A 26,624-nucleotide genomic window follows, 5' to 3' on the forward strand; every position below is an offset into this window, starting at 1 on the left:
CAGCAGGAGGACCAGGAGAGTGTGGCATCGGAGGTAGAAGCGAGAAGGTGCTCCAGGAGGGCCTGGAGGGGTCCCCAGGCCTGACAATGGGCCCAGGAAGAGGGAGGCTCAAGTGAGGTTTCCAGGGTGGAAGAGCAGTTTGCTGGGGGGCAGAGAGAGGTGGGGCCGGAGCACAGCCGGTTAGGGGAGTAGGCGCAGGAACTGAGGGGGATTCCAGCCAATTCATCTGAGGCACATTGCTGAGAAGTACTGAGGTGAAATAGAGCGAAGGAGTTCTGTTTTTGTTGAGTCTGGAGAAATGCAAATTGGGCTGCTTGCTGGAGGGATCTGCCCCTTGAGCAGGAATCCCCATTAGAATCGTAAACAGACATCAAAGTCTTCCCTTTTGGATGCGCCTTAGGGGTGAGGTATGGCACACGACAGCACAGCACGCTGCCCCCGGAAGGCCACCTGGCTCAGGAATCCGGTACCACGTCCCAGGTAGAGGGATGTGGGCCTCAGTTCCGTGATCTGCAGCCTCCTACGCTGGTCCCCAAGGATGCCTCCAGCTGTGCTATGCCACGAGCTGTGACTTGAAATGCAAGGGAGATCAAAGATGGGAAAAGTCGGCAGTGTCTGCCTGCTCCTTCCCTGGGAAAATAAGAGTTTAAATAACACAAAATGAATCTTGTACAAATGTGGGCTCAAATATTTGTAGGTTAAACCCAGTAGCGACTTTGACTACTTGCCAGCTACTGACTCCTGACCTTCCACGCTCCCCACTCCCATTTAACAGTACGCAGGCTGCAGAGATCTTGCAAAACAGGAAGCATAATAATGAAAACTTAAATCACCCATTGTCCCATCTTCTAGAGAGACATACTGGTAACATTTTGGGTACTAGTTTTCTACAATTTTTTCTATTCAGCAATGGTATCCCCTCTCCAGTGTGAGTTTTTTCTATATTTGTGTCCTGGTTTGTTTTTTTTTTTTTTTCATCCTAAGTATATTCCTAAGGCAACATCCTAAATATTCCTCACTCCTGACAACTGTTAAATATTCCACCACAGGAATCAGTCATTCCATTAACGGGCACTTATAACTTCTATGAATAGCACTACAAAAAGTGTTCTTCTGTTCAACTTTGCATATAAATCTTTGCATCTCTTTTTGCTTTCTTTGGCATAAATTACCAGTCGTAAAATTATACAGTGGCCCATGGGGTGTCAGTATTTTGAAAACTCTTACACATGTTGCCAAATAAGCATCTTGACACATCTGCCCCTCTTGCCTTCCAGAGAGGTGGTAACAACTGCTCTCCCCTCCCCATGGTGGATCAGCTGCATGAAGCTGTTACTCATCCTGCCAACTTCCCATATATTTTTAAAAAAATACTGCTTTTCACTGCTTACAGGCTAAAATTTATTATCTATGAAAGCAGCTCTGTAGGGGGAGCAAGAGGGGTTCAGACTGCTATAAACTAGTCCCTCTACCTGCTGGGCTCCCACCACAAACTCCCACCTCTTTGTCTCCTCCAGTCCCTCTGGGCTGAGGCTGCCAAGGACAGACACGCAGCTGGGGCCGGCTCTACCGCCAGGACCGATGCCCAGGCCTCTGGACTCCAAGTCAGGTCCTTAGCTACTGACTTCTTTTACTCACCCTCACCTGCCTCAGATGGCCTGAAATAGTCTCTATAAGAAACTCTAAAATACATTTTAAGAGACTATAATGCATACACAGCTCACCAATGCCTTCAAGGGTCTGAGTAAAATAAAAAACTCTGAACCATAAAGTCAACAATCACAGAACTCCTGCTCCGCCAGAAGATGCCCTGGGCTGTCCCTCCCTGCTTGGTCCCAGTGAAAGTTGTTCCAGCCAAGTGAGACCAGCAGGCACAGCAGCCACAGCCGCCACGCTGGGTGTGTGTTTGCTTTTGGCAAGTTTTAGGAACTGTAAGGCTCTGTACTTTTATATTTGGTCTCCGACACAGTGCAAGTTTTAGACACTCAAAACAGGCATAACAATGTGGGCATGGTCTTATAATGTCCTAAAAGAAAAAAAAAATAATAAACTGTGTGCCTGACATCATAGCCATGGGCCCTTATATTTGCACTTACTATCTGCTAGGCTAACAGGACAGTGCAAGGGATTCGAAGCTGCTGGCTTTTTCCCTTTATTGCAAAGAGGCCTGGCCACCTCAGCTGGGGGCAGGGAGTCATCAGCTCGACCCAGGTCACCGCCAAGGTTTTCTGGGCTCCGGGCGGGGCGGCCCTGCATCTGGAGTAACACACCACTTCGCTGGCCTGGCTTCTCTTCGCGCGGGGCGCCTGGTTTCCTGCCTCGGGAAGGCTTGCGGCTGGGTCTGGAGTTTCTCCGAGGTGCGCTGTGCGCATTCCCTAGTTCTGAGAAAGCGACCTCATTCGAGCGAGGGCTCTGCCAGGGTTTTAAAGTCTTTACAAAGGGGCAGGTCGCTGCCTGCCCCGGAGGTAGCGCAGCTCCATCCCAGGGGAGAGGGAGCCGCGTGCCCCGGGAGGCCCGGCCCGCCAGAGGGGTGCTTTTTAGACTCGCGCTTCCAGGCTGGGTTCGCCCCCTGTTCCTGGTCCCCATGGTCCCCTCGAGCTGCAACTGAAATCCCAGAAAAACCTCTCCCACCAGCAGAGGGGAGAGTGCTCAGAAACACTCTGAGAGGGGAAGGACACGATGGGGCGCCCACGGGGAGACGGACGGGGTGGACTTGGCACCGAGGGGCGGGCAGAAGGAGGGGGGATGAGCGGACCGGGGAGCTCAGAATAGAAGATATAAAAAAAGTGCTGACTAGTGAAAATACTGCAAAGGATGGGGGGGGGGGCTGGCAACTGGGGAACAGTTGAGAAAAATAGCAATTAGTACGCTAAAAATAAAGCCCAATTTGGAGACAAAGCCAGATACACAAGGAGAAAAATAAGACTCGCCAGAAAGACAATTCCTCGCAAACCAATTGCTCAAGAAAATGGGGCTAATGATACCCCGTCTTGGGCTGCTTTTCAGAAGAAAGGAGACAATAGAGTGGACGCGCGGCCCGAGCAGGTGACCGGCGGGGAGGGGCGCAGGCTCCCCGGGAGCGCGTGTCACCCGAGTGGTCCTGAGCGCGAGCGCAGGCCCCGCCGGAAGGTGCGCCACGTGTCCCCAAAGTTACAGAAGTGTCCCCGACCAGCGAGGGCGCGGGCAGAGCCGGCTCCCCGCGCAGAATTCCCCAGGTGCGCCCCCGGAGCCTCCGCGCCCGGGGAGGGGCGACACCCGCCAGCGATCGCGGCTGCTGGAGGGCCGGGCGCCCGCGGGTCGGGGCCGGGCGGGCCGGGGCGAGGAGGCGGAGGCCCTGGGCCACGCCCGGGTTTGCAGAACCGCGAGGCCTCGGTCTCCCGGTTGGCGAACCGGGGGTGACCCCGCCGGCCACCCCGCGAGGGCGCCGGGAGCGGCGAGGCGCGCTGTGCCGGCGGGACCGAGCGCGGCTCGCGCGGGGGGCGAGGGCTGGAGAGCCGGGGCCGCGGGCCGGGGCGGGCGGGGCAAGGCCGGGCCGGGGCTGCCTCTCCGAGAGCCCCTTGGGGCTGCCGGCCCGGGGGCGGCGCGGGCTCCCTCCCTGCGAGCGCGCTCCGTCCCCGGGGGCGGGGCGGGGCCGGCTTTGGGGGCCGCGGCACCGCGGGGCCCCACTTGGGGCGGGCAGGGCGCCCCGAGCGCGCCACGCGGCGGGGCGGGGAGGGGGCGCGGGGCGGGGGCCGGGCGCGCGGGGCGGCGCCGAGCCGGCTCCTCCCCCGCCGGCCTCCTCCGCGCCCCGCCGGGCTCCGCAGCCGCCCGGGCCCCGCTCCTTCCTCCGGGCCGCGCGATGTTCAACCGCGCCGTGAGCCGCCTGAGCAGGAAGCGGCCGCCGTCAGGTAAGGCGCGCGCGGGGCCGGCTGGGGGTCCGGGCGCCCCACAGGCCCGAGGAGCCGCCCGGCGGGCGCTGCCCCCCCACCCCACCCCCCGCATCTCCCCTCCCGCGGGCTCGGGCGCGGCCGGGCGCTGCCGCCCCGACGGGGCCCCGCGCCCCTCTCGGCCGCGCGCCCCGCTCCTGCGGTCCCTGCGCGCGGGGGCGCGGAGCCCCGAGGGGCGCCCGGGAGAGGAAGTTTGCCCGAAAGAGGGAACAGCAGCAGTTTTCTTTTGAGTGGTGGTGTGGGCGGAAAAGGAGATCCAAAACGCCACCGAACTTCGGAGAGAGTAGGGGCCCGAGATTCTGAAAGCAGAAGGTCCCGCGAGCTCCCCCCTTCTGGAAGCTTCTGCCGCCGCGGGCGTGGGTGCCAGGCGCGACCCGGGCGCTCTGCTGGGGAGCCCGGCCGGGGCTGACTGGCACCTTCGGTTCGGCCCCACAGAGCCCAAATGTGGGGCCACGACGAGGGGAGACCCCGGGATGGGCGCGGGCGCATCGGTGGCCAGCGCCCGGACGCGCGGACATCACCCCGGCTTGGGCCGGACCGCCACTCTGGACCAGCCCGAGCCACGGTTCGGGACAGCTTGACAGACCCACGGGGAAGATGACACCGTGCCCCTGACCCGGGCACCGCGCCCTTTGTCGGTCACGCCAAGGCCAAGCCCTCGAGCTCTCCATGTGGGGCTGCGCTTTAGCGTCCAGGGAGGCCGCTCCCCAGGGACGGACCGCCAAGGGGCACTTTACAAAGGAGGGAACTGCAGCCAGAGGCACTTAGGTGACTTGCTCAATCAAGTCACACTGAAGTAGGTGATGGAGAATCTTTGCAACCCAGGTTTGCTTGGCTCGGGAGTGCAGGGGCTTCCCGGCCTCCTGCCTCCTCAAGATCCACTTCTGCGTAGCAGGGAGAGTCAGCAAGTAGGGCTCCCTCTCCCCCATCTGCATGTAATGCTGCATTTTATGAGGGCACTGGTGAGGAAAATGCACTGGAACCAGACTGGCTGGTGGGAATCCCACCGTACTCCCTGTTCTGGGTGGGGTACAGGCTGCAAAGTGGGAGTAACAGTAGCCCCCCCCCTTGAGCTCTTCATTGGAGCTGGTTTCCCATCCATAAAATTATGCTAATCGTCACGTTTAATACTCAGGGCAATCCTAATAAAGTAAGGTTTCAGCCCTAGTAAAGTGGATCTTCACAGAGTTATTGTCACGGGCTGATATTAGTGTCATGTGACACTGTGGTCATGTAAACCTCTCAGTGCTTAGCCTGTGAGTCAGAGAATTGCCTTGGGGTGTTAGTTTAGTTGTTCCCTATTGTGGGGGATCCTGGACCTGTGCAGCAGTGGTCAGAGCCTTGATTCTGGAGTTAAACTGGTTCCCACTCAGACTTTAATATTGCCTTGGGCAAGTTGCTAAATTATCAGGATACTTGGGAGGTGGCCGCTAAACCATAGGTAGGTTGAAATGAGCTACCACTGCACCCCAGAAATCAGCAAGTGTTAAAAATCAAGCTCCACCCTGCCACCCAAGCTGGTTTACCAGCACACCTCTGTGTCCATTTTCCCATCTGTAAATTGGGGTTCAAAGAGTTATGGGACTGAATTCCTGGGAACACAGTGGAGTTCCTAGTGCAGCGCCTGACACATAATAAGCGGGTGATAGTGATGAGCTGTTAGCTTTCCCCTCTTCCTGTAACAGAGTCGCTGCAGAGTTAGTCATCACTTTGGATCATTTTGGGGTTGAAGTCTTCCAAATAGCACCACTGAATGGTGGGACTTCCATGGTCTGGATGTGCTGCTGTTTTTGGGCAGGTGGCATCCCAGAAAGATTGGGGCCATTTAAGGGACACCAGTGGAAAGCACCTCTTTCAAGGCAGCAGATTTTAGCCTCATGAAAGGGGTCGAGGTTGCTGATAGAAGGGGGAGTAGCTGGACAGCATGGACTGTTTGTGGGTGCCTGGCCTGCAAGAGCCTGATTTCCTTAGGATTTTTAGGTTTAAAGTTTGCCTTCCTGATGGGGGTCAAATGAGCCTCTGCCAGTTGGCTGTCACCACCCAGCAGTGGAGCAGAAGGAGCCAAGTGGGAGGGGGTGTGGACCTGAGGCAGAGCCCCTGGCAAGCTGGCCAGATGATCCTCGGACCCCTGTACTGAATTTGGGTGGGTTTTTTGTTGTTGTAATTTTCAATTATTTTTCTTGAAGAAGATCTCCAAATTGTATAAACTCTAGGCCCCCCAAAGTGGATCCACTGCTACTGGACACCTGATTTGGACCTGGCTGCAGGCCCCCCTCCTCAGCGCCTTCTACTGTAGACCTTTCTGCATTATGGCACCGTCTCACTGCAGCGTCTTCAAACTGAGGGGTTGGGGTTCCTAACCTCTAACTCTAGGGTTTAAAATGGGATTCCCTTAGTCTCCTTTCTGAGGTGTCTCCAGTGTGTGCAGGAATTGCTGGATGGGGCTGGGCAGGGTCTTCATAAAATGCTGCTGTACAGACCACACCCCAGATCCATTGACTCAGCCTTGGGGACTGAAAGTGGGGACAAAAGGGGCTGCATTTTCAGCAAGCCCACTCGTTGAGTCTTTGTTGTTGTTTTTTTAAAGATTTATTTATTGATGCATACAAGAACTGGGACACAGGCCAGAGGTGTGGTGGTGGTGGTGGTGGTGAGAGGATTCACCAGAGACAGAGTGGGGAGCAGAACAGGCAGACTGACTGAAATACACTGCTGAGGGGAGCAGCAGGCAAGACAGGAGAGGTCTGCTTCGCCATGTGGGTAGCTCCCTGGCTGGCTGGGGATCGAACTCGTGCTGCAGAGGTTGCAGATTGCTTCATAGAGCTGTGCTCAACCCCTTGCGCCACCAGGGAGGCCCCCACTAGTTGATTCTTATGCTCTGAAGTGTGAGGACCCCTGGAGGCTTCTATCCTTTGCCTCACTCCATCCCCCACCCCCAGTTTGCACTGTTGGGAGTAACTGGGGTGCTGCTCACCTGAAAAGAGAAGCCAAAGCCGCAGCCTTCCACCCCACCATACAGAGGGTGACCTGCTAGGGGAATCCCCATCCTGGCCACAGAACACCCCCCCCCCCCCAGGCCTGTTACCCGTTATCCCATTAAACCTTGGGACCAGTTTCAGATTTATTGCTGGGCTTAGGTTTTTTATTTAAAGCTGACAGTCTGCATATCCATTGAATGTCGTTGTTTTATTTTTTTTTATTTTTTTTTATAGAGGCATGTGTATTTATTTATTTACTTATTTTTATTTTGTTTTGTTTATACAAGCACTGGGTACAGTCAGAAGCACGGGAGGGTGAGAGAATTCACCAGAGCCAGAGCGGGGAGCAGAGCAGGCAGAAGGACCAAAGTACACTGCTGAGGGGAGCAGCGGGCGGCAGGAGAGGTCTGCGCGCCATGTGGGACCCTCCTCCGGTGGCCGGGGAGCAGCCGGGAATCGAACCGGCGCAGCAGAGGCCGCGGGCAGCTTCGCAACCCAGCGCCCAACCGCTGCGCCACCAGGGAGGCCCGAATGTCGTTGTTTTAACCATCCCTTCTCCCCTGGCCTGTGGGTGCAGTGAGGCGGAGCTGGGCCAGAGAGGTCGGGTCTCTGGTGTCGGCCCAGATCTGGGTCGCCCACCCCGAGCAGCCGACAGGCGGTGGGTGTGAGGTGCCGCAGGGGCTTCATTTGCCTTCACCAACTTTCTGTTTGGACTCATCTCTCTTTCCCTTACTGTTAGACATTTTGGGAACTGCGGCAGGTGCCTGATTGGGCCATGTCCTCGGGCTTCCTGGGTGAAGGGAGTCACTTCCCTCCCAGGGGTGAGTAATCCCTTTGGTCCCTGGTGCGGGCCTCAGTGAACTTGCTGTTTAAATTGTACTAAATTTACTCTCACCACTTTCTTCTGCTTCCCCCTGATAGCTCCCTGCTGCAGAAGCCTGGGGTGGCAGTGAGGGCTGCAGAGTGGGGGGACAGGCAACAGCAGCGGCTCCTGCTTGATAAGAGCTGTCGGGAGGCTTCCCCTCGAGTGAAGCAGTCCCCTGCAGGCTTCTGGGGGACACATTTCCCTTCCAAGCGAGTTCCCTTCTCCCAAGGGCCTTGCCGCGTACCTGTCGGTCAGTTTTGCTGTCCCCTTGGTGGGGTGCTCAGGGACCCCTGATCTGGCCTGCCTTTGCTCCCAGTCCTACTCCCCCACTGCTCCACCGATGCAGTCTTGGGGGCCCGAGCTGGGCGGGAGAGGAGGCTGGTATTCCCACCTCTGTGCCTCTTCGCTCCCTCTTTGCGGCCTCTGTCCTCCCGCCTGTAAGGCCGCCTGTCCATTTCCTCGCTCCCTGGCCGCCGAGGGGCAGCGACTGGCCTGGAGCCCCCCACTTCACGGGAGCAAGGCACAGACCCCAAGTGAGAGCTGCCTGCAGCTGGGGGCTCCGTGCCCCTGCGGCCCTGGCCATCCCGTTCACTTATTTAGAGAATGAATATGGAGCCACTCTGGCTCCCCCCTCCCCACCCGCTGCCCCCCCTTTTCCCTCTCCTCGGCTCTCCAGTCAGGATGTTGAAGAAGCAGCACCACCCCCACTCTCCTTATCATTCCTCCAGGGAAAGGCTGTTTTAATTCCCTGAATCGGAAGGAGCTCATCATCTCCAGGGAGGCATTGTCCCAAAACACATCATCTAGGAGGTGTCGTTTTGGGGGCGAGGCCTGGACCTGGGGGTGAGAGGTACACAGAGGGGAGAGGTACACCTTTCCATGGGCTCCCTTTGTAATTCTAGACTTTTCTACCATGTAAAAAATTCAGCTCACCTGCCCAAGAAAGTCCCAGGATTTTTTCTTTCTCGTGTCCTTGCTCCACCAGCACAGCCCACTCGATCAACACTTCCTCATCCTGATCTCGGTTCTCCACGGGCAGCAGACGACCGTCTGCCAGCCGGGGGCACGGTGGGCAGAGGGCCATCTGGGAAGTCCTGCTCTCGTCTCCTCAATTAATGTCAAGTTCCGTGAGAAAGCGGCCCTGCTTTCTGCTTCTTCAGTCTGTTGCTGCCCGTCCCCCTCCAGGCTTTGCAGCCACCACCTCAGGTGGAATCCCAGCTCCTGGCCTACTCTTTGCTCCCGCCTTCCGAGCAAGTGATTTCACCTCTCGGTGCCTCCGTTTCCTCATCTGTAAAGCGGACCAGTGGGGCTGAGCTCCAGGGTTGTCATGAAGCCGAGATGGGAGGCAGCGAGTGCACCTGCGATGCCAGCTTTTCTCATGGCTGTGCCCTCTGTCCCCACCCTGTCCGCATGGCGTCCCTCGGAGACATGGTGGGGGGTTCCCGAGCTGTACAAGTGTCTTGTTTCCCCAGTGCAGTCTGAATTTTATGTTTCAGCTGTACTGGAGAGGATTAAGTGTGCAATGGCGTGGTGTCTAAACATGTGCACACACCTCAGTTAAATGAGATGCAGCAACGCGAGGTGAGCATGTGTTGATGGGAAGCAGCTCCAGTAGACTGGCTGGGTGCAGGGTGGCCACAAACCTTCAATTTACAAAAAAAAGTGCAAGGTTTGCACACTGCAATACAGCAAGATGCGTGTGCATGGAGACGGTGGCGGGCCCCGGGAAGACCCAGCTCCTACTCCAGCAGCGCCGTGGGGCTGGCTGAGCCCCGACAGGAGAGTCGCTTGTTTGCCTCGAGAGAGGGGTCAGGGAGTGGGGGCGCGTTGATGTGTGGCTGCCGGTCCCCATGGAAGCGTGGCGACTCCCGGTCTTCGTTTTCACCCCCAGGCCAGGGTTCCTGAGTAATCTTCTTTGGGGGGGCGCCTGTGCCGAGAAATTGAGGATTCTAGGGAGGTCACAAGTAACAGCTCGGTGTTCTTATTTCCTTCCTTCTGATAGAAACTGGAAACCAGTGGCCATCTGTTGCTTAGTCCACTCAAAAGAGGATGTTGAGGCTTGTTTTTCCTTCGGACACAAGAGTGCTTGGGAGCCCCGCAGCCCCCAGCCTGTCTTGAGCTGAGTGTCTCTGAGATGGCAGCGAATTCAGGGGCTGCGTGGAACTCCCCAAGTGGATCCCACAGCACGGAACGTAAGGAGTGGCCCCTGCAGCTTCGGGAGATATCCTCGGCTTCCCCCGGCTCGGGGTGAGGGGATGGGTAGGGGTTGGGGGAGTGTCCTATGCAGACACCCTTGCACAGGGGACCCCAGAAGCCCCTGTGAGTGAGCACCTGGCTTGCTTGGAGGCCTCAGACCTCGTGTGAAAATATAGTGATCAAGTTTCTGAGCCAAGCCAACCCTCTGTGGCTTGTTGGTCTTTGATGTTTGCTATTATTGTGATTACTTATTATGATGATTCTTTTAAAGCATTTTCATTTTTATTGCTGTTTTCTGCTGATTGCAGTTCATGCCGGTCTCTCCACATGGGGACAGCTTGCCCAGAGGGTGGTGACCTCAGAAAGCCCATGAATTCTTTTTTTTTTAAGGAGGCATGTATTTTTATTTATTTATGATTTATTTATTTGCTTGTTTGTTTGTTTGTTTATACATGCACTGGGCACAGTCAGAAGCGCGGGAGGGTGAGAGAATTCACCAGAGCCAGAGCGGGGAGCAGAGCAGGCAGAAGGACAGAAGGACACTGCTGAGGGGAGCAGCGGGCGGCAGGAGAGGTCTGCGCGCCATGCGGGACCCTCCTCCAGTGGCCGGGGAGCAGCTGGGGATCGAACTGGCGCCGTAGAGGCCGCGGGCAGCTTTGCAACCCAGCGCTCAACCGCTGCGCCACCGGGGAGGCCCCCATGAACTCTTAAGTCATGTTTCTCGAGAGGGTTTCCATGATCCCAGTGTCTCCTGAGCCTTGCCTAGATCATCCGTTGTAACAAACTGACTCTGCTGCTAACTTGGGATGACTTTTTAAAAAATGTACTATGCTCGATGTGGCGCAGGTGACAGGAGGTTTTAGATAAATTTTGTAGTGTATGTGTTTTCCTTGAGTATTCTAAAGCAGTCAGCCTGGTGTGTGTGAGTGTGTATGTGAGTGTGTGCGTGAGCATGTGCGTGCGTGTGTGTATGTGTGTGTGAGAAACCACTTTAGAATTTAGGGGTAACATTTCTGCCTTTTCTGGGGCTTGAATGTTTACCTGTTCCCCTCTAAAATGCTATGAATTTGGGGGTACTTAGTGTATAAGTACTTTGAGGGTATAAGTTGGTTCTGGTGTTGAGGAGGCTGGACTCAAAATATTACCAAAATTTATTATTATTTTTTAATTGATTAATTTAAAATATTATTTTTGTGTAGAAGAACTTAGGTGTAGGCCAGAGGTGCAGGAGGTGAGAGGATTCACCAGAGAGAGTGGGGAGCAGAACAGGCAGATCCCCAGAAATCCACTGCTGAGGGGAGCCGCGGGCGAGACAGGGGAGGTCAGCTCTCTGGCTGGGGAGCCAACTCAGGTCTTAGCGGTGATAGTGCTGAGAGCCCCTCGATCACCAGGGAGGTGCCAAAATATATTATTATTATTATTAAGGGGGGGGTAGGTGGAGAGGGTTGGAGGGGCCTCCCTTCTTCCCCCTAAGCCCCTTGTCCCTGTAGCTATTTGTTAAAAAATACAATAATAGGCCTCCCCGGTGGCGCAGAGGTTGAGCGCTGGGTTGCGAAGCTGCCCGCGGCCTCTGCAGCGCTGGTTCGATCCCCGGCTGCTCCCCGGCCACCAGAGGAGGGTCCCACATGGCGCGCAGACCTCTCCTGCCGCCCGCTGCTCCCCTCAGCAGTGTACTTCGCTCCTTCTGCCTGCTCTGCTCCCCGCTCTGGCTCTGGTGAGTTCTCTCACCCTCCCGCGCTTCTGACTGTACCCAGTGCTTTGTATAAATAAATAAATAAATCTTAAAAAAAAAAAACAAAACAGTAATAAATGGATTCAAAAGATTTCCAAAATGAAAAATATATATCATTAAATTTTTTTCCTTATTTAACCCCCCAATTTAATGATTTGCTGATTGTTCATACAACCGTATGCTTTAGGAATTACAATCAAATACTGCGTGACGGGGGAAGTGGCCTCGCTGGAGGCTGCACAGGCCCCAGGGAGGAACAGCAGCCACCAAGCTGTAGGCATTCAGTTCTGATGAGTGTTGCAGATGCCTTTTGAGTATGGATTTCCGAGGAATTGATGTCTGGAGAAGGTCTCTGATAGATATGACATCATAGCCTCTATAAATAATACATTACACTGTGCTGAAGCAACCAGACTCCGCCATCTGCACCGGGAGGCTGCCCCCATCTTTGAAATAATGGCTTTTCCTGAAGTCAGAGCGGCCTGAACGAAAGTGTGAGGTGTGTGTGTGCGTTCTTTGCAGCCTGGCTGACCCTGGCCGGCATGCGAGGCTTTGGTCTGCCTGGAATTGGACTCTTACCTTGTGTTCTCAGTCTTTTCCCTTGGCGAGATGGTTGTCGTTCTCAAGGCCTTGCGTTGTGGCCTTTGTAAGTATGAAGATGGGCAGCTATCAAAAATAAAGGTGGCTGTGCTGCCTCATAGTCAAGACCCTGAGCTCTGGAGCGGGGCTGCCAGGACATGGGTCCCTGTTTGCTCCCTGACAGGGTCCCTGTAGGTTACTGTGCCTCAGTTTCCTCATCTGTGAAGGGGGCATGATATTACCTACACCAGAGACTTTTGTGAGAACAAAATGATTTAACTCAAATAAAAGCTAGAATAGAACCCAGCACGCTGGAAACGCCAAGGATTAACTGATACTTTAGCTAATGACAGATCTATTGAAGATAAGTTTACTGAAAAATAAGTATTATGCCTGAAAAAATATGAAGATCTAAAGTGCTTTAAAGAGTCCAGGAGGTCAGACTTTTTTTTTTTTATGGCAAAAATGTTTTACAGTTGAACTGAACACCAGCAAAGAAGTAAACAGAGCTGGACAGGATGGAAACAAACAAATATCATCCCCAACACTCCCTTGCTCACTTGAGCGATCTTGAAGCTCCTAGAAAAATATGTTTAAACTTTTTTTAAAAAACTATGCATTGTGGACTTACTTTTTTTCTCATGCAATCCATCGGAAATGGACACATCAGTGAAAAAGGATATAAAAGCATTGGATTGTTTTGCTCCAAGTACTTATGTTCAGAAGTAAACCTGCTTGCTATGGAGAAAGGCTATTCCTTTCTCCAATACATTATTGGATTGATTGTGACATTTAAAGTCAGCTGAGATGATTTGGGAAGCCCTTACTTAGATGCATCAGAAAATAGTGGATGTTTCCTGAGTGATGAAAATGCCTCCAGTTCCAGGGTAATCTCTAGGCCAAAGCCAAATGGAGTGGACCTCTGCTCTGTCTCATTGCAAGCTTGGGATAATGACCTGGAAAAGAGAGATACCATTAAGAAGGGAGTTTGTAAACGCTGCTCCTGCCGGATCTGTCTGTCTATATTGATGCCAATTATGAAGGATTAAGAAAAAAATGCATGCATGGCCAAAAGTCTTCATCAAAATGGAGAGACAATTAGGAGGTCTTGGGCAAACCCATTCACTGAGAAAAGTGAAAGACCTGCTAGAGCTTGGGGAGAGGATTTTTAAGTTGGGACTGTTGGGGCAGAAGGTGGGCCAAAAGGCAGGAAGGAATTTCTATGTATCCAGGGCACCAAATCCAGAAAACCATTTAACTGTGACTTTGGAGAGGAGCTGGGTCTTGCTGTGCTTTTTGAGCCAGCCCTGGAAATTCAGTGCCCTTCTGGAAAGGCATTTCATTATCTCGTCAGCCAAAAAGGTATTTCATTACTTTTTCTGGAAAGGAGGTAGTAGCTGAGGAAAGAAGGACCCATTAGATTTCAGGGTTTCCAAGCGCCCTGGGGTTCGTGGGGGTATCCTGATAGGGCCAGTCGCCCTCACTGTAGGTTGAAACACTCTTTCCATCCAGTAGTCCCTTAGCTGGCTAGGTCACCTAGGATTTTTACTTTCCCGTCTATAAAATAAGGGGGGCCTCCCTGGTACACAAGGGGTTAAGACACAACCTATGAAGCTGTCCACAGTCTCTGCAGCACAAGTTCGATCCCCAGCCGCCCAGGGAGCTACCCACACGGCGCAGCAGACCTCTCCTGACATGCCTGCTGCTCCCCTCAGCAGTGTATTTCAGTCAATCTGCCTGTTCTGTTTCCTACTCTGTCTCTGGTGAATCCTGTCACCCCCCCCCCCCACACACACACCTCTGGCCTGTACCCCAGCTCTTGTATGAATAAATAAATAAATCTTTTTTAAAAAATCTGCAAACTGATTAGAGGAGTATAGTTCTAGGAGGAAGGTAGCCATGGTCTAAGGTGGGCCCAGCTAGCTTATCTCTCACTTTACTAGAAGCTCTGCATAGCCAGTGCACTCTTTGGGCTAAATGGGAATCCACCCCGTATATTGATTTGCAAGACAGTGTGGCGGTGAAACCCCAAATGTGGTTTGGCTTATTACTGAGAAGAATGTCAAGAGTTTTGGAATCCTTTCAGACCAAGGTTGAAAACTTATGGCCGCATCCCTCTTCTGTGGCAGGAGAAATTTGCAGCTGCCTAAGACTGTTCCTGGAACAGTGAACTTGGGTCTCTTTATTTATTTACTTAAGTGAAGTTCTGCCGGGGAAATGGAGTCGACTGTCAAACTATATTCGCTGGGTAAAGAACAGAAGAGTAAATTAGTGAAATGCTTGACAGAATGAGCCCTGTTGCCGAAATTTCTTATAATAATGATCTTTTAATTTGATTTATACTTGGTTGGGAAGAAACCCAGTGTTCAGAAGCTTGCCATTCCAGCATTTGCAAAGAGGGCAGAGGATTAATTTAATATCCATGAACTAAAGATGCACTTTAGAGACGCATCAGGTCCATTTGTGATGTGTTCGAGCGAGTTTGCATCTCGATTAAAGGAATGGACTTGGCGCAGATACTTCCTTATGTGCTCAAGGACCAGTGCCCAGAGAAACGGGCCTCCTCTGGGTTTCTGCTTTCTTAGCCCACGTCAGCCAGTAAATATCTGAAATCCAGGTAGTTTTCCCAGATGCTGGAGATGGAGTCTCAGCTGCCTCAGAAATGGGCATGACCCCTGGGAGACCATGAGAGGTTCTAGCTGCTGAGTTACTCTCAAGTTCGTTGCATTCTGACATGACTTTCCTCCAAAAAAAGCTTTTTTGCAGCAATTAATATTTGTAAGACATTTTTATTTATTCTTTTAAGGTGACTTGCTTTTAAGGTGACTTTCTTAATGAAGTTTATTTCTCTCCTAGCATAAAACTTTTCTTCAAAGCACACTTTTCTTCATAGCATTGGCTGTAAAAATAGTTCACTTCATAGATCATTATTTTAAGGAAGGGGAGAGAGGAACTATGATTTGTTGAGAATCCACTGAGCTTCCTCTTTTTAGTCTTCCCAGAACCCTAAAATAGGGGGCTTATCTTTATTTTATACCCAAGAATTTTGCCCATGGTCGCTCAGTTGGCCATGCTGGGTTTTGTATCGGGGCCCTTCCAAAGTGACACCCCTGGTTTTCCCTAGACCCCAGGAAGGGGAAGAATTCTGCAGAGTGAAGCTTGCTCATTGTCACTTCCTCTTTCAGCCAAGTAGCCAGAGTGTGTTGTGGGTGTCCCCTGTGCCCCTTCCTCTCCTGGAGAGGCTCCTCAGGCCGACAGCCTTAGCGTTTTGAGTAAGAGAGTGCAGCTGATGTCCAGAGAGAGTCATTCACTTATTCAGTCTACACACGGAAACAGTGCTGCCATGTTGGAAGCTGGATAGGAGGGAAATCTATTAACCACCCTGTCTTTATTTAAAGTGAAATATTTTCTCATTATGGAATATATTGGCAATGATTTTGACTTTTCAAAATATTGTATGAACATGTTATTTCTCTTGATGCCCAAGTTTTGGGGATGCTCCTGCAATTTTGGGCCTGGGGTAGGGGGCCTCACTTTCCTCACCCAGGTACCCGTTTCTTGATGCCTCAGGCAATGCACTGCTTGCTGGAGAGACAAGATAAAGGCGTAAGGAGTTCTCAGGCTAGTGAGTCAGTCATAGCTCCTTCGAGCGAAGTAATGCTGACACGGTGCACTGAGTGATGGGGAGGGGTCGTTGTTAAGTCACGGTCCCAGCCAGTGAGCTGAGACTTGAGCGTTGGCCAGTGGACACGTGGGTGGGAGGGCTGTGGGGGTGTTGGGAGATGACAAGAAAACTGAGCCTCAAGTATTTTCACCTGTGACATGGAGGAGGAAATGGTGGCGCCTGTCTTGTCAGGTGGGCAGGACCAGGGCAAGTTCTCTGTGTCAAGTGCCAAGACGCGACCCTGGCACGTAACCTCAATACATTAACCCCACGGTGATGGCACTGGGGAGGGGCAGTGACGGTGACCCTCACATGTGGGTGTTTCTAAGTGATGGTCTCAACCTGGCTCTGCAGATATCCATGACAGCGATGGGAGCTCCAGCAGCAGCCACCAGAACCCCAAGAGCACAGCCAAGTGGGCGGCCTCTCTGGAGAATCTGCTTGAAGACCCGGAAGGCGTGAAAAGATTCAGGGTTTGCCTTTTTCCTTGTTGTTTGGGATTGATGCAACATGCAAAGAAGTTTAGAAGTGTGTGTGTGTGTGTGTGTGTATCGAGGTGGGTGGGTGGGGGGAGCAGACCCATCTTAATCACTACCCAAGTGTGAGAGTGAGACCCTCTTCCCTGGGATGGAAACGCTTTCCGGGAACAGGATTGGCTTTGAGGGGCACGCACAGACATTCTGGGTTTAATAGTGTCGGAGCAGAGGAGGTGATGGCGCTGGGAAGAGGTGTCTGCTCTTTGGCAGGATCTCAGAAGAGCCCCTGGCTCTGCACACCTGTGAGGGGGTGGTCTGGGTCTGCCCCGCCACAGAGCAAGAGGCTGGACCACAGTTTGCCAAGAGAACTTGGCAAAGTGGAGGGAAGTGGAGGGCTGATGGCTGGGGAAGTGTCGAGCTGCCCAGAAATAACCTTTGGGCCAGCAGAAACCCCTGTGTCTGTTAGCAGGACCACCTGTGAATTGCACGAATGCCCCATGTCTGCCTGGGCCCCAGATCTTGCATCTGGGCCAGTCTGGGGTGAGCCCTGATGCTGCTGGTCACTGTTTCCATCCCCGGAGGGGGTGGCAGGCAGGGCTACCAACATCCCGTAGGCCACTGTGACTGCTGTCTAGATTTGTAGGGAGGACACTCGTCTGCACACAGCAGAACAGCTAGCTGTCCCCATGACCCCTCAACATCCGCAGAAAGAAAACACACCTCCAACTTAAAGTCGTTTTCATCACAGCATTTTTAGACATGTGTAATATGTTTTCTTTTTTTTTGTTTAAAAAAAATGGATCTGATTTTAGAGGAATGTACTTTGTTTAAACACTGTCTGGAAGGAACTAATAAATCATCCACTTTAATTTACTTTTTGGTAATTTATTGTCAGCTTAGATTTGTGAGTAGATTCTTGCTTTGTTTTTACTTTTTCTTACAATGTCAAAGCCATTGCGTTCAGATGCATGTGAAGTCCTAGCATTCACCTTGAGCCTCTCCCTGTCGTTCAGGGCTGGGTCTCTGTTGATGGCAACTTGCTTCTTTGGTAAATTTTGCCAAAACTGTCCTTGAAGGGAAATGTGTGATTTGCTTTATGTTTCTGAGGGCGAATACTGACCTTTTCCCTTTTCTTTATCCATAGGAATTTTTAAAAAAGGAATTCAGTGAAGAAAATGTTTTATTTTGGCTAGCATGTGAAGATTTTAAGAAAACGCAAGATAAGAAGCAGGTATTCCACTCTGCAATTGCTTTCTTGATAATTGTTGACTTTCCAGTAGACTTTGAAATTGCTTAAGAAGATCAGATCCACAGTAGACCTGGGGGAGAGACTTAAACTTCCTTTAGATATCTTGTATTGATCAAACAGTGCTAATTTTACAGTGTTTTAATCCATTTTTAAATGGAGTTGTTTGAATGGACAGATATTTAAAGAAAAATAATGGTGCACGTCATTTAAAATTCCTCATTACATGTGATTTTTTTCCTCATGAATAAGTTACGAGGGTGCTTCTCCCAGAGTTCGACTGCTGACATTATGTACGGGTGGAGTAAAGTGACAAGCAGTTTGTGTGGGGATAAAAGCACAACATGCATCAGATGGATTGTCAGTTATTCAGTGTATCTTTACAAGTCCCAAAGTTGGCAGCACCCCACACAGGAATCTGATTGTTCCCTGGTAGTTGTGTACCCTTTGCAAGAGGTATCCTTTAATTCCCCATGACAGCTGGATTTTCTGCCACTGAAGATTGGGTATAAAAGGAGGTGGATGAGAATATGAGGAAGGAGGCCTGTGGATTGGGGGTGCTAATAAGGTCCATGCCTGGGTTTTTTCCAAGAGGTTATGAGCTAAGTGCTTAGTAAGTAGTGTTCACGAGTGAGACTTTGGGGTGAGGCTATAAGGAGTGGTGGGGACTGTGGCTTGCCCTGCCGCCTCGGGATGTAGGGCGTTGTTTAGCTGACTTTGGCTGTGAATGTTTTGGAGTGAGCTGCTGCCTGGGCTTTCCCTGCTCTCAGTTCTGCCTCCAACAGCTCACTGATGGGCGTCTTCTTGGTGTTTGCTTGCCTAGCATGGCCCCTAGAGTCCCCAGGGCCCTTTCATCCAAAGACATCATCTCCCATCTTTAGCCCAATACCACCTTCTATTCCAGAGACTCTGACATTGGGGTTTTTATGTAAAACCATCTGATTTTATAAGTATTGAAGCTGATTTTTAAAAATGTAAAACCTTGCTTGCCAAGCAAAACATATCCATGGGCAGATGTGGCATGTGGGCTGCCAGTTTTTGAGTGTCTCTGAAGCTGGAATCCACAGCGTCGGCAGCCGATATGTTTGCTGACAACAGCTTGGAAAACGTACATCTTTGGTTTATTCATAGGCTCTTGTGCACTGAGACATGCTTCCCCCAAGATGAAGCAGCATGGCCTTCCTCTCTGTAGGGATAGGGGTGGGTTCTAAGATTGGCTCCCTTTTGCTTAAAGACCCCAGGTTGGCTTAGATAGCCACCCTGGCCATGACCCTTGGCTTAGACAGCCATCCTGGCCATGACCCTTGGCTTAGACAGCCATCCTGGCCATGACCCTTGGCTTAGACAGCCATCCTGGCCATGACCTTTGGCATTTACTTCCTTCCAGCTTCTCCTCCCTGGGTGATTTTGCCCAAGCCTCCCGGGTGGTGAACGGAGTCCAGTGAGAAGTGAGCGAGCAGGTGACTGGGCCTGCTTTAGAAAGCTACAATATGGGCAGAAGTGCTCACTGTTCTACTCTGTCCAGCACCCAGAACAGGCCTCCTGAAAGCCATCCCTGAGTGCTGTTCAGCCCATTCATCCAGCCTCACAGCCAGGTCCTCGCTCAGGGTCCAGCGGACGAACAGATGTCCGTTCCTCTCTCTTTGCGTGTAGGGGTCAAAGGGCCAGACAGGAGGACCAGCCCACCCCTGCAAAGGCAGGAGGTTGAGTCCACCTCCCCACTCCCTGTTGCTGAGCTGAGACTTGAACCAGCTTTCTGCTGCCTCCTGGTCCTGCTCCCCCACACAGCACTGGTGTGTCCTGCAGTTCAGTTTGTGCAGGGCCTGCCTGCTCAGGGCCAGGCCTCCTGGGCGAGACAGACAAGACAGATGCACTTCCTTTAGGACTGCATCAGAGGGGAAGCCAGCTGTTACACAGGACTTTGCAAGTGTGCCTGCCACAGAAATGGGAAGTGTGGCCGTGGGAGCTCAGGCTGTTGGGAAGGCCCCAGGGGAAGTGACCTTTAAGCTGTCACCTGAAGTGGAGGTGGGGGTGTGAAGGCGTTTCTAGAAGGGGAACCGCAGGTGGGGAGAAAGGCCAGAGTGAATTGCTGAAGGAAGACCCGATGGTGGAGGCTCATCATGCTTGACGGCAGGCCGGCTCTGATGCGCACAAGCTGGGAGGCAGGTGGGGTGAAACCTGGAGAACCTGGGTACCAGGGTGAACTCTGGAAAGCCTTGGTGTGGATGGCACTGCTACATTCACAGAGAGGATCTGGAATCCCGCAGGCCCCTCTGTGGCCTGAGCCCCAGCACCCAGCAACTGACTCCTTGCAGGTGTGTGTCCTTTGGCCTGAAGGCACCTGGTGGTGCTGTGAGTGGGATGCAGCCAGGACTGGGAAGGGGGCCCCTGTGGTGAGACCCTCGATGCCCACAGTCAGGGTTATCACACAGTCTCATGACTGTTCCTATCCTTCCAGACCAGACACAGGGGCTGTGGTTTGAGAGGAAGCAGCAGTCCGCCCACGGCTGCCGGGCTGGGTGCAGACAGCCAGGATTCAGACCCAGGCCTTCGCTCTAGCTGATCTGGCTGCAGGGGAAGTAAAACCAGGGAGTCACTAATTCACAAAAGCCCTGAGGGCGTCATCCTGGGGCTAAGTCGGCCAGAGCAGAGCTGTTCACAGTCAGACGCAGCACATCTGGCCCTGGAGGGGGTTTGCGCAGGCTTATCTCTATGGCGAACTAAGGCAGCTGTGGGATCCTTGACACCCCACTTTTTTTTTTAAGATTTATTTATTTATTTATTTGTTTGTTTGTTTGTTTGTTTGTTTGTTTTGTTTATACATGCACTGGGTACAGTCAGAAGCGCGGGAACGTGAGAGAATTCACCAGAGCCAGAGCGGGGAGCAGAGCAGGCAGAAGGACCCAAGTACACTGCTGAGGGGAGCAGCGGGCGGCAGGAGAGGTCTGCGCGCCATGTGGGACCCTCCTCTGGTGGCCGGGGAGCAGCCGGGGATCAAACCAGTGCTGCAGAGGCTGCGGGCAGCTTCACAACCCAGCGCCCAACGGCTGCGCCACTGGGGAGGCCCGACACCCCACTTTTGCTTCCAGTCTTTGGACTCCCACCCGTGCTGGCTTAGCTTCTCACTCTTTCACTCCGACTCGCCGCCAGTTCTGTCCGCAGCACTCACCGCATCTCCGGTCTCTCGCACAGTCTCTTCCTCTTCGGTGCTGGCTGCCTCTCTGCCGTGCAGGCTCTGCAGGGTTTGAGGGCGTTGTCTGTCAGCCCCCCTGCACCCGAGTGCCTGGCACACAGTACTTGCAGCTCTCTCCAGCCAGGTCAGCACCCCCGGGGTCCCCCGTGGCCAGGCCCTGGCCTCCCCTCACCTGTGCTGCTGCCGAGACTTGAGAGCTGCCTCCGGGTCCTTCCTTGGGCCTCGTGTCCGCAGGAGCTGTACGAGCGGACGTCCTCGCTGTCGCCCCTGGACTGTGCTTCACTGCCTGGAAGCCTCTTTGGTAGTGTCTGGACCCTGCATTTAAGGTGGGGGTGGTGCTGGGGCGTTAGGAAGTTGATGCCTCCCGCCCTCCCAGGTTGGGATTCCTGGGGTGGTTATACTTTCCAGGTGTTCATATCAGCAGTCAGCTTCAAAGACATTCTCCCCCTTTGCAATTTCTTTATGGCTTAAAATTTCTCTGTGACATTGCCGCTGAGTTAGCATGTGGAACTTTCCTTCTCAAGCAGGGCAACATTTATGTCTTATAAAATTTTAGAGAAAGCTCCAACAAAGTGCTCATCCTTTGGCTGAATTCATCCATCCACCCACCTACCTACTCATCAAAATATCCACTTACCCATCTATCCATCCATCCAGGGCCTGTTTGCTACGAGGCAAAGATTGAAATGGATCGGACAGCTTGTGCACATGTATAAAAACCAAACCAGTAGTGGGGGCAGGGGAATGTGGGGTAATACAAGGTTCCTAATAATCATAATGCAGAGACAAACTTGAACCAGTATTTAAGTATGAAAGTACCTTACATTTTATAGCATTTAAGAACTAATAGAGTTACAGGGGGGGCAGGCAGGGGCCTATGGCATTTATTATTTTAAATAATTTTTTAACACTGACATTTAATCCAAGATTAGGTCTGTGTGTGTGTGTGTGTGTTTAGAATGTTCGATATTCTTTTACTATTTTTTAATTTTTTTTTTTTAAGTGAAGAAACACTGCTTTATAACGTTATGTAGGTTTTAGGCTCTGGACTTACATGTCAGCATCTGTTTATACTCCACTCTGCTCATCACCAAGACAGCCTTTGACATCCTAATTGAAAGACTTTCCTAAGAGGCTGAAGCACCATCTTCTTTATTTAAAAAGGCGTTTAAATGTTTCCAAGCGACACATCCTCTTGTGATATTCACTCATAAGTGGGTGGAGTAAGAAAGGCCCATTCCCTCCAGCCTTCTGGTTCGGGCTGTGCGTCTCTGAACTTTGTCTTTGAATTTGCACTCGCCGGGGTCCAGGCCCGACAGGATTGGGGCTTAGCTGCTCACGTGCAGTCTGGGCCCGCCTGCACCTCTGTTCCTTCCCACCTCACCTCATCTCTTCTAGATGTTATCTACCCATTTCCTCTTACTACAACCGAGGTTTCACTTACTTACATCCCAGTCTACTGCGATTTCATTGTTAAAACTTGAGTGCTTATGGCTCACTGGCAAGCGACAGAGGATGCTGCAGTTACATTTTGTTCCTTGAACTGTGATCTGCTTTTCTTATTTCACACTGGCCGCAGCCCTTTGAAATGCTTCTCCAACCACACGGTGCGTGGTCTCAGGCCTCCCAAGTCTGCAGTCCTGGTTTCCTCGGGCACTGCCCTCTGACCACAGCGCCCACTCGGGCCTCCCAGGTCACCCTTGGCCACCAACACAGGGTCATTCCCTTCGCCCCCTCCTGCTTCCTGCATCCAGTGTCTCCTCCATCCCAAGTCCCCCTCTTACCGTGATGGAGCCCCCAGTAACTTCTGGAGAGAGGAGACACAGCAGGTAGGTGGTTAAAGATCTTGTTCAGTGGAAAACTCTTTCTCTTCCACCTCCCACCTCCCTGGCAATCTGATGCGGCGTTGAGTTCTCGGTTGAAAGTCATTGAAAATTTTGAAGACATTGTCTTGTTGGCTTCCATTTTTGTTAGAAATCATTTGTTCGTAAGCTCTTCTGTTTTGTCCGCTTTTTCACTCTCTGTATAGTATAAGCCCATTTTTAGGTCACCAGGATTCTGGGCTTTGAAGAGGGGGGTCCACTCACTGTGCAGGCATTTTCTGGAGCTTTTACTCTGGAAATGCATAGTTCTGGAGACTGTTCTGTTATCATCATCATTGCCATTCTTGTTGGAGTGACTCCTTTCATTTTCTCTGCCACTTCCCTGGTGATTGTCCCTCCTCTGCAAATTGAACCCTTAAATTTGATCTTTTTTCCCCTCCTAGTTTTTCATCATTTTGGCTTTTGCTTTCTTCTTTTTTTTTTTTTTTTTGGAGATTTCAACTTCGTCTTCAAATCCTTCCGTTGGATTTTTCTGCCTTTGTTTTCTCTAGACTTGTCCCTCTTGTCTCTTCTGGTGGCCACAAGCCCGATGTGTGTAGGTATTCAGCATATCTCCAGTTGAGGCATTGGCTGGGGTCTTGTACAGAGTTTCTCTTCAACCTTGATTTCGGCTCCACATCTCCCGGCCTCCCTCATGTCGCTGTTCTGCAGCTTCCCGGAGTTCATTCCTTTTTTTTTTTTTTTTAAGATTTATTTATTTATGCATACAAGAGCTGGGGTACAGGCCAGAGGTGTGGGGGGTGAGAGGATTCACCAGAGGCAGAGTGGGGAGCAGAACAGGCAGACTGACTGAAATCCACTGCTGAGGGGAGCAGCGGGCGAGACAGGAGAGGTCTGCTGCTCCATGTGGGTTGCTCCCTGGCCGGGGATCAAACTCGTGCTGCAGAGGCTGTGGACAGCTTCATAGGTTGCATCCTAATCTTAACCCCTTGCACCACCAGGGAGGTCCCTGGAGTCCATTCTTTATGGTCTCTTTATGGAAGAAAATTCCAGCTTCCCAGGAAGGGTGAGGGAGACAATGCAGAGGAGATAACCGCTGGGCGAGGGTCTCAGCCGCTCTCGGTCACCCTTCTCCTCCCTTCTGGCTGGGTTACCTGATGTCCCCAGGTTTCTGCTCTTCTGGCTTTCTTGTCAGCACCCCCGCCCCCCAGCCTTGCAGGTGCTTGGCTTTGTTCTTCTTCTCTGTGGAGTCATCCGCTGTCCCTCCAACTGCTTTCCATTTCCTGAGCTAGTTCTCGGAAATATTTGCAAATCATTTACATGATATTTTCTTTGCTCTTTCTGCTCTGATTTCCTTATGTATCTTCTCCCATCGCCCACCTCTAGCGGCGTGATGGGGAGGGAGGGGAACAGGTGGGTGGAGGCCCACTCATGAGGGAGGCGAGCGGGACGCAGAGACAGGCAAGGCGTGGGGCTGAGGGAGGTGCAGGGGTCACAGTTCTCAGTTTCCTGGAGGAGACACCACTGCCCCGGAGGAGACCACTTCACTCTGTGCTGTTAAGCTTCAGGCATCTGTGGGATGTGTCAGCCTGTATTTCTAGAAGTCAGTTAGCTACATGGTCAGTAGCTTGTGGGAGAAATCTTGGGAGACCCTGTGGTTAGGAAAGCCCAGGGCAGAACTCTGGAGAAACCCCAGAATTTATGGAGGAGACAGAGGGACAGGAACCAGTGAAGGAGACAGATAGAGGCAGGATGTCAGAGAACGCCCAGTGGTGAGCAGGCCGGGCCTGGAGGGTGGTCTGCAGAAGGCCTGAGGGACTCAGCCACTTGGAGGACAGCAGTGAGCTGTGGGATGCCGAGCCGGCAGGTAGGCAGCAGCCGGACTGAGTGGACCAAGGGTGGAAAGGAAGACAGGGCGTGTTTTCCCTTTGAGATGTTCCAGTAAGGAATTGGGGCAAGGGGAGATCATTGGCTCTAGGGGACCTGGAGTTAAAGAGGTTTTTATTTTCCCAGTGGAAAAAGTTTCAGAATGCTTACTGGGCGAGGGAGAGAAACCAGGCATGCAGCCTCTTCTGAGTGCTGGACTGGGATGCCCTTGTGGTGGTTCTGAGTCGACTTCTGTTTCGGGGCTGATGTTAAGGAGAATTTGCTTTTCCTGACCAGCATTTGCTGAGACCAGCGTTCCAGGGCTGACTCCCACCTGGGGGTCGTCATGGCTCAGGCCTTGCCAAGTCTGGGAGGAAGGCCGGAGGGGGGGGCTGATGCTCCACAGACTTTGCTCTGGTGCCTCATTACTGGTCCCTGTGGGTCCCTGTCAGCCCCTGTGGGCACATTTGCTTCCCTTCAGTGGAGACTGGGTGCTGGAGAGGGGAGGCTGTCCTTTTTTTTTAATACACTGCTGAGTGGAGCAGCGGGTGAGACAGGAGAGGTCTGCTGCGCCATGTGGGTAGCTCCCTGGCCGGGGATTGAACTCTTGCTGCAGTGGCTGCGGAAAGCCTCATAGTACTGAGACTTAACCCCTGCACCACCAGGGAGGCCCTGGGGAGGCTCTTCTTATAGGTCACAGACCTGGGTAGTTCCGCCACAGCTGGAGGTTCTGTTTCTATCCCGACGGGAGCTAGAACAAGGTTAACAAGGCTCTGGAAAATCTACCAGAATAACTCAAAGGACTTAGTTCTTCTTTTCGCTTGGTGTCCTCAGCATGGACACCGGGCCTTCCCGTGACCAGTTTGTGGTCACAGCCTCAGGGTTTCCCTTTTCAGTCACGCTTCCTACCCGGGCCCAGATAAGCACTGCTGCCCAAGGCACCACCATGTGTGGTCAGCCGGGGGCGGGGGTGGGAGACCAGGAGGTCAGCCCGGGCCGGGCGCTGGGGGTGCAGGGCAGGGCTGAGATGCCCAGGCTTCTCCCCTACAGGCCCCTGAACCCGCCTCTCCTCCTGTCCCAGCCCCTCTCCAGCCTCAAATACTCATTACACCTCCTTTCAGAACCTCCCTCGAGAACCTGGATTCACCCATCAGTGTGTGTCGGGAGGAGGGGGAGAGAGTCCCAACGTGATTTGTGTGTAGAGTTTGCTCATCTGACTGGCTAAAATTCTACTTTTGTGAAGTTTTGTTAAAACAGGAAGTAGTTTTCCAAAAATCTTCCTTCCTGACAGTGGTGGAGGGAGGCTCATGGTTTCACGGAGCAGGTAGGCCCTTGAGAGAAAGCGGCTCCTGAGACCTGCCCCACCTGGGGTCTCATGGTGGCCTCCAGCCGCATCCCTTGGAACAGCCGTGTCCGTCCTGAGATGCTCCTTGTGCCCTTGAGTCAGGCGTCTGCTCATTCATTACTCACCCTCATAGCTGATCAGGAACAAACACCAGGCCTCGGGCCTTACCCCTACCCTGGGCTCCTGCACGGATGCCCGTCCAGACTTTCTTTCTGCACAGTGGTCAGGCCTCAGCCCCCTGGGGTCTTTTGTCAACTAGTTCCTGAAACCAAAATAAATGAAGGGCTATATTACCCCCAAAGCAGCAGGAATCGCCTCTGGTGGTTTCCATAAAGCTAGTGGGTTCTCAGAGCCTGGGGCTTCCTAAGGCTCTGCACCCTGCGCGGGCCTCGGGTGGGCTCAGGAGAGAAGGCAGTCTTCCAGGCTCCACAGAGCCCCTTCACCTGCTCCACAAATCATAGCTCCACAGCTGCATCTCACAGGCGGTTATGCCCCATGGGGGAGGTGCTGCTTAGCCTGTAACGTTTAGAGAAGCCGCCTGTTCTGTGCTGCTGGAGGGGTGGGCACAGTCATCCTCTCCAAGAGAAAACAGCCCTCAGGGGACGGTGAAGGACCAGGCTCCCTCAGCTGCCCCAGCCCTGAGGCCTGCCTTCTTGAGGCCAAGCACTTACTGGGAGAGCGTCCCTGCTCCAGCCAGGCCTGGTTTTTCCAAGCGCAGGTGCCGGCACCTTTCCC

General features: G+C 52.7%; 1 protein-coding gene across 4 annotated transcripts in view; it reads left to right on the plus strand.

The window, feature by feature from the left end:
* The first annotated feature begins 3,739 nt into the window (after positions 1–3,739).
* Positions 3,740–26,624, plus strand: part of RGS10 (regulator of G protein signaling 10) — a 35,907-nt gene continuing 13,022 nt past the window's right edge. For 3 of the 4 annotated variants that reach the window (XM_084246083.1, XM_084246084.1, XM_084246086.1), the window contains exons 1-3: positions 3,740–3,887; positions 16,295–16,413; positions 17,561–17,647. In XM_084246083.1, the coding sequence (XP_084102209.1) occupies positions 3,839–3,887; positions 16,295–16,413; positions 17,561–17,647 (255 nt within the window). In that variant the 5' untranslated portion in view covers positions 3,740–3,838. The remainder of the gene's footprint in view (positions 3,888–16,294; positions 16,414–17,560; positions 17,648–26,624) is intronic. The other variant, XM_084246085.1, reaches the window with a different exon arrangement.

The sequence above is a fragment of the Talpa europaea genome (assembly GCF_964194135.1).
Source record: "Talpa europaea genome assembly, chromosome: 10".
Taxonomy (NCBI): Eukaryota; Metazoa; Chordata; class Mammalia; order Eulipotyphla; family Talpidae; genus Talpa; species Talpa europaea.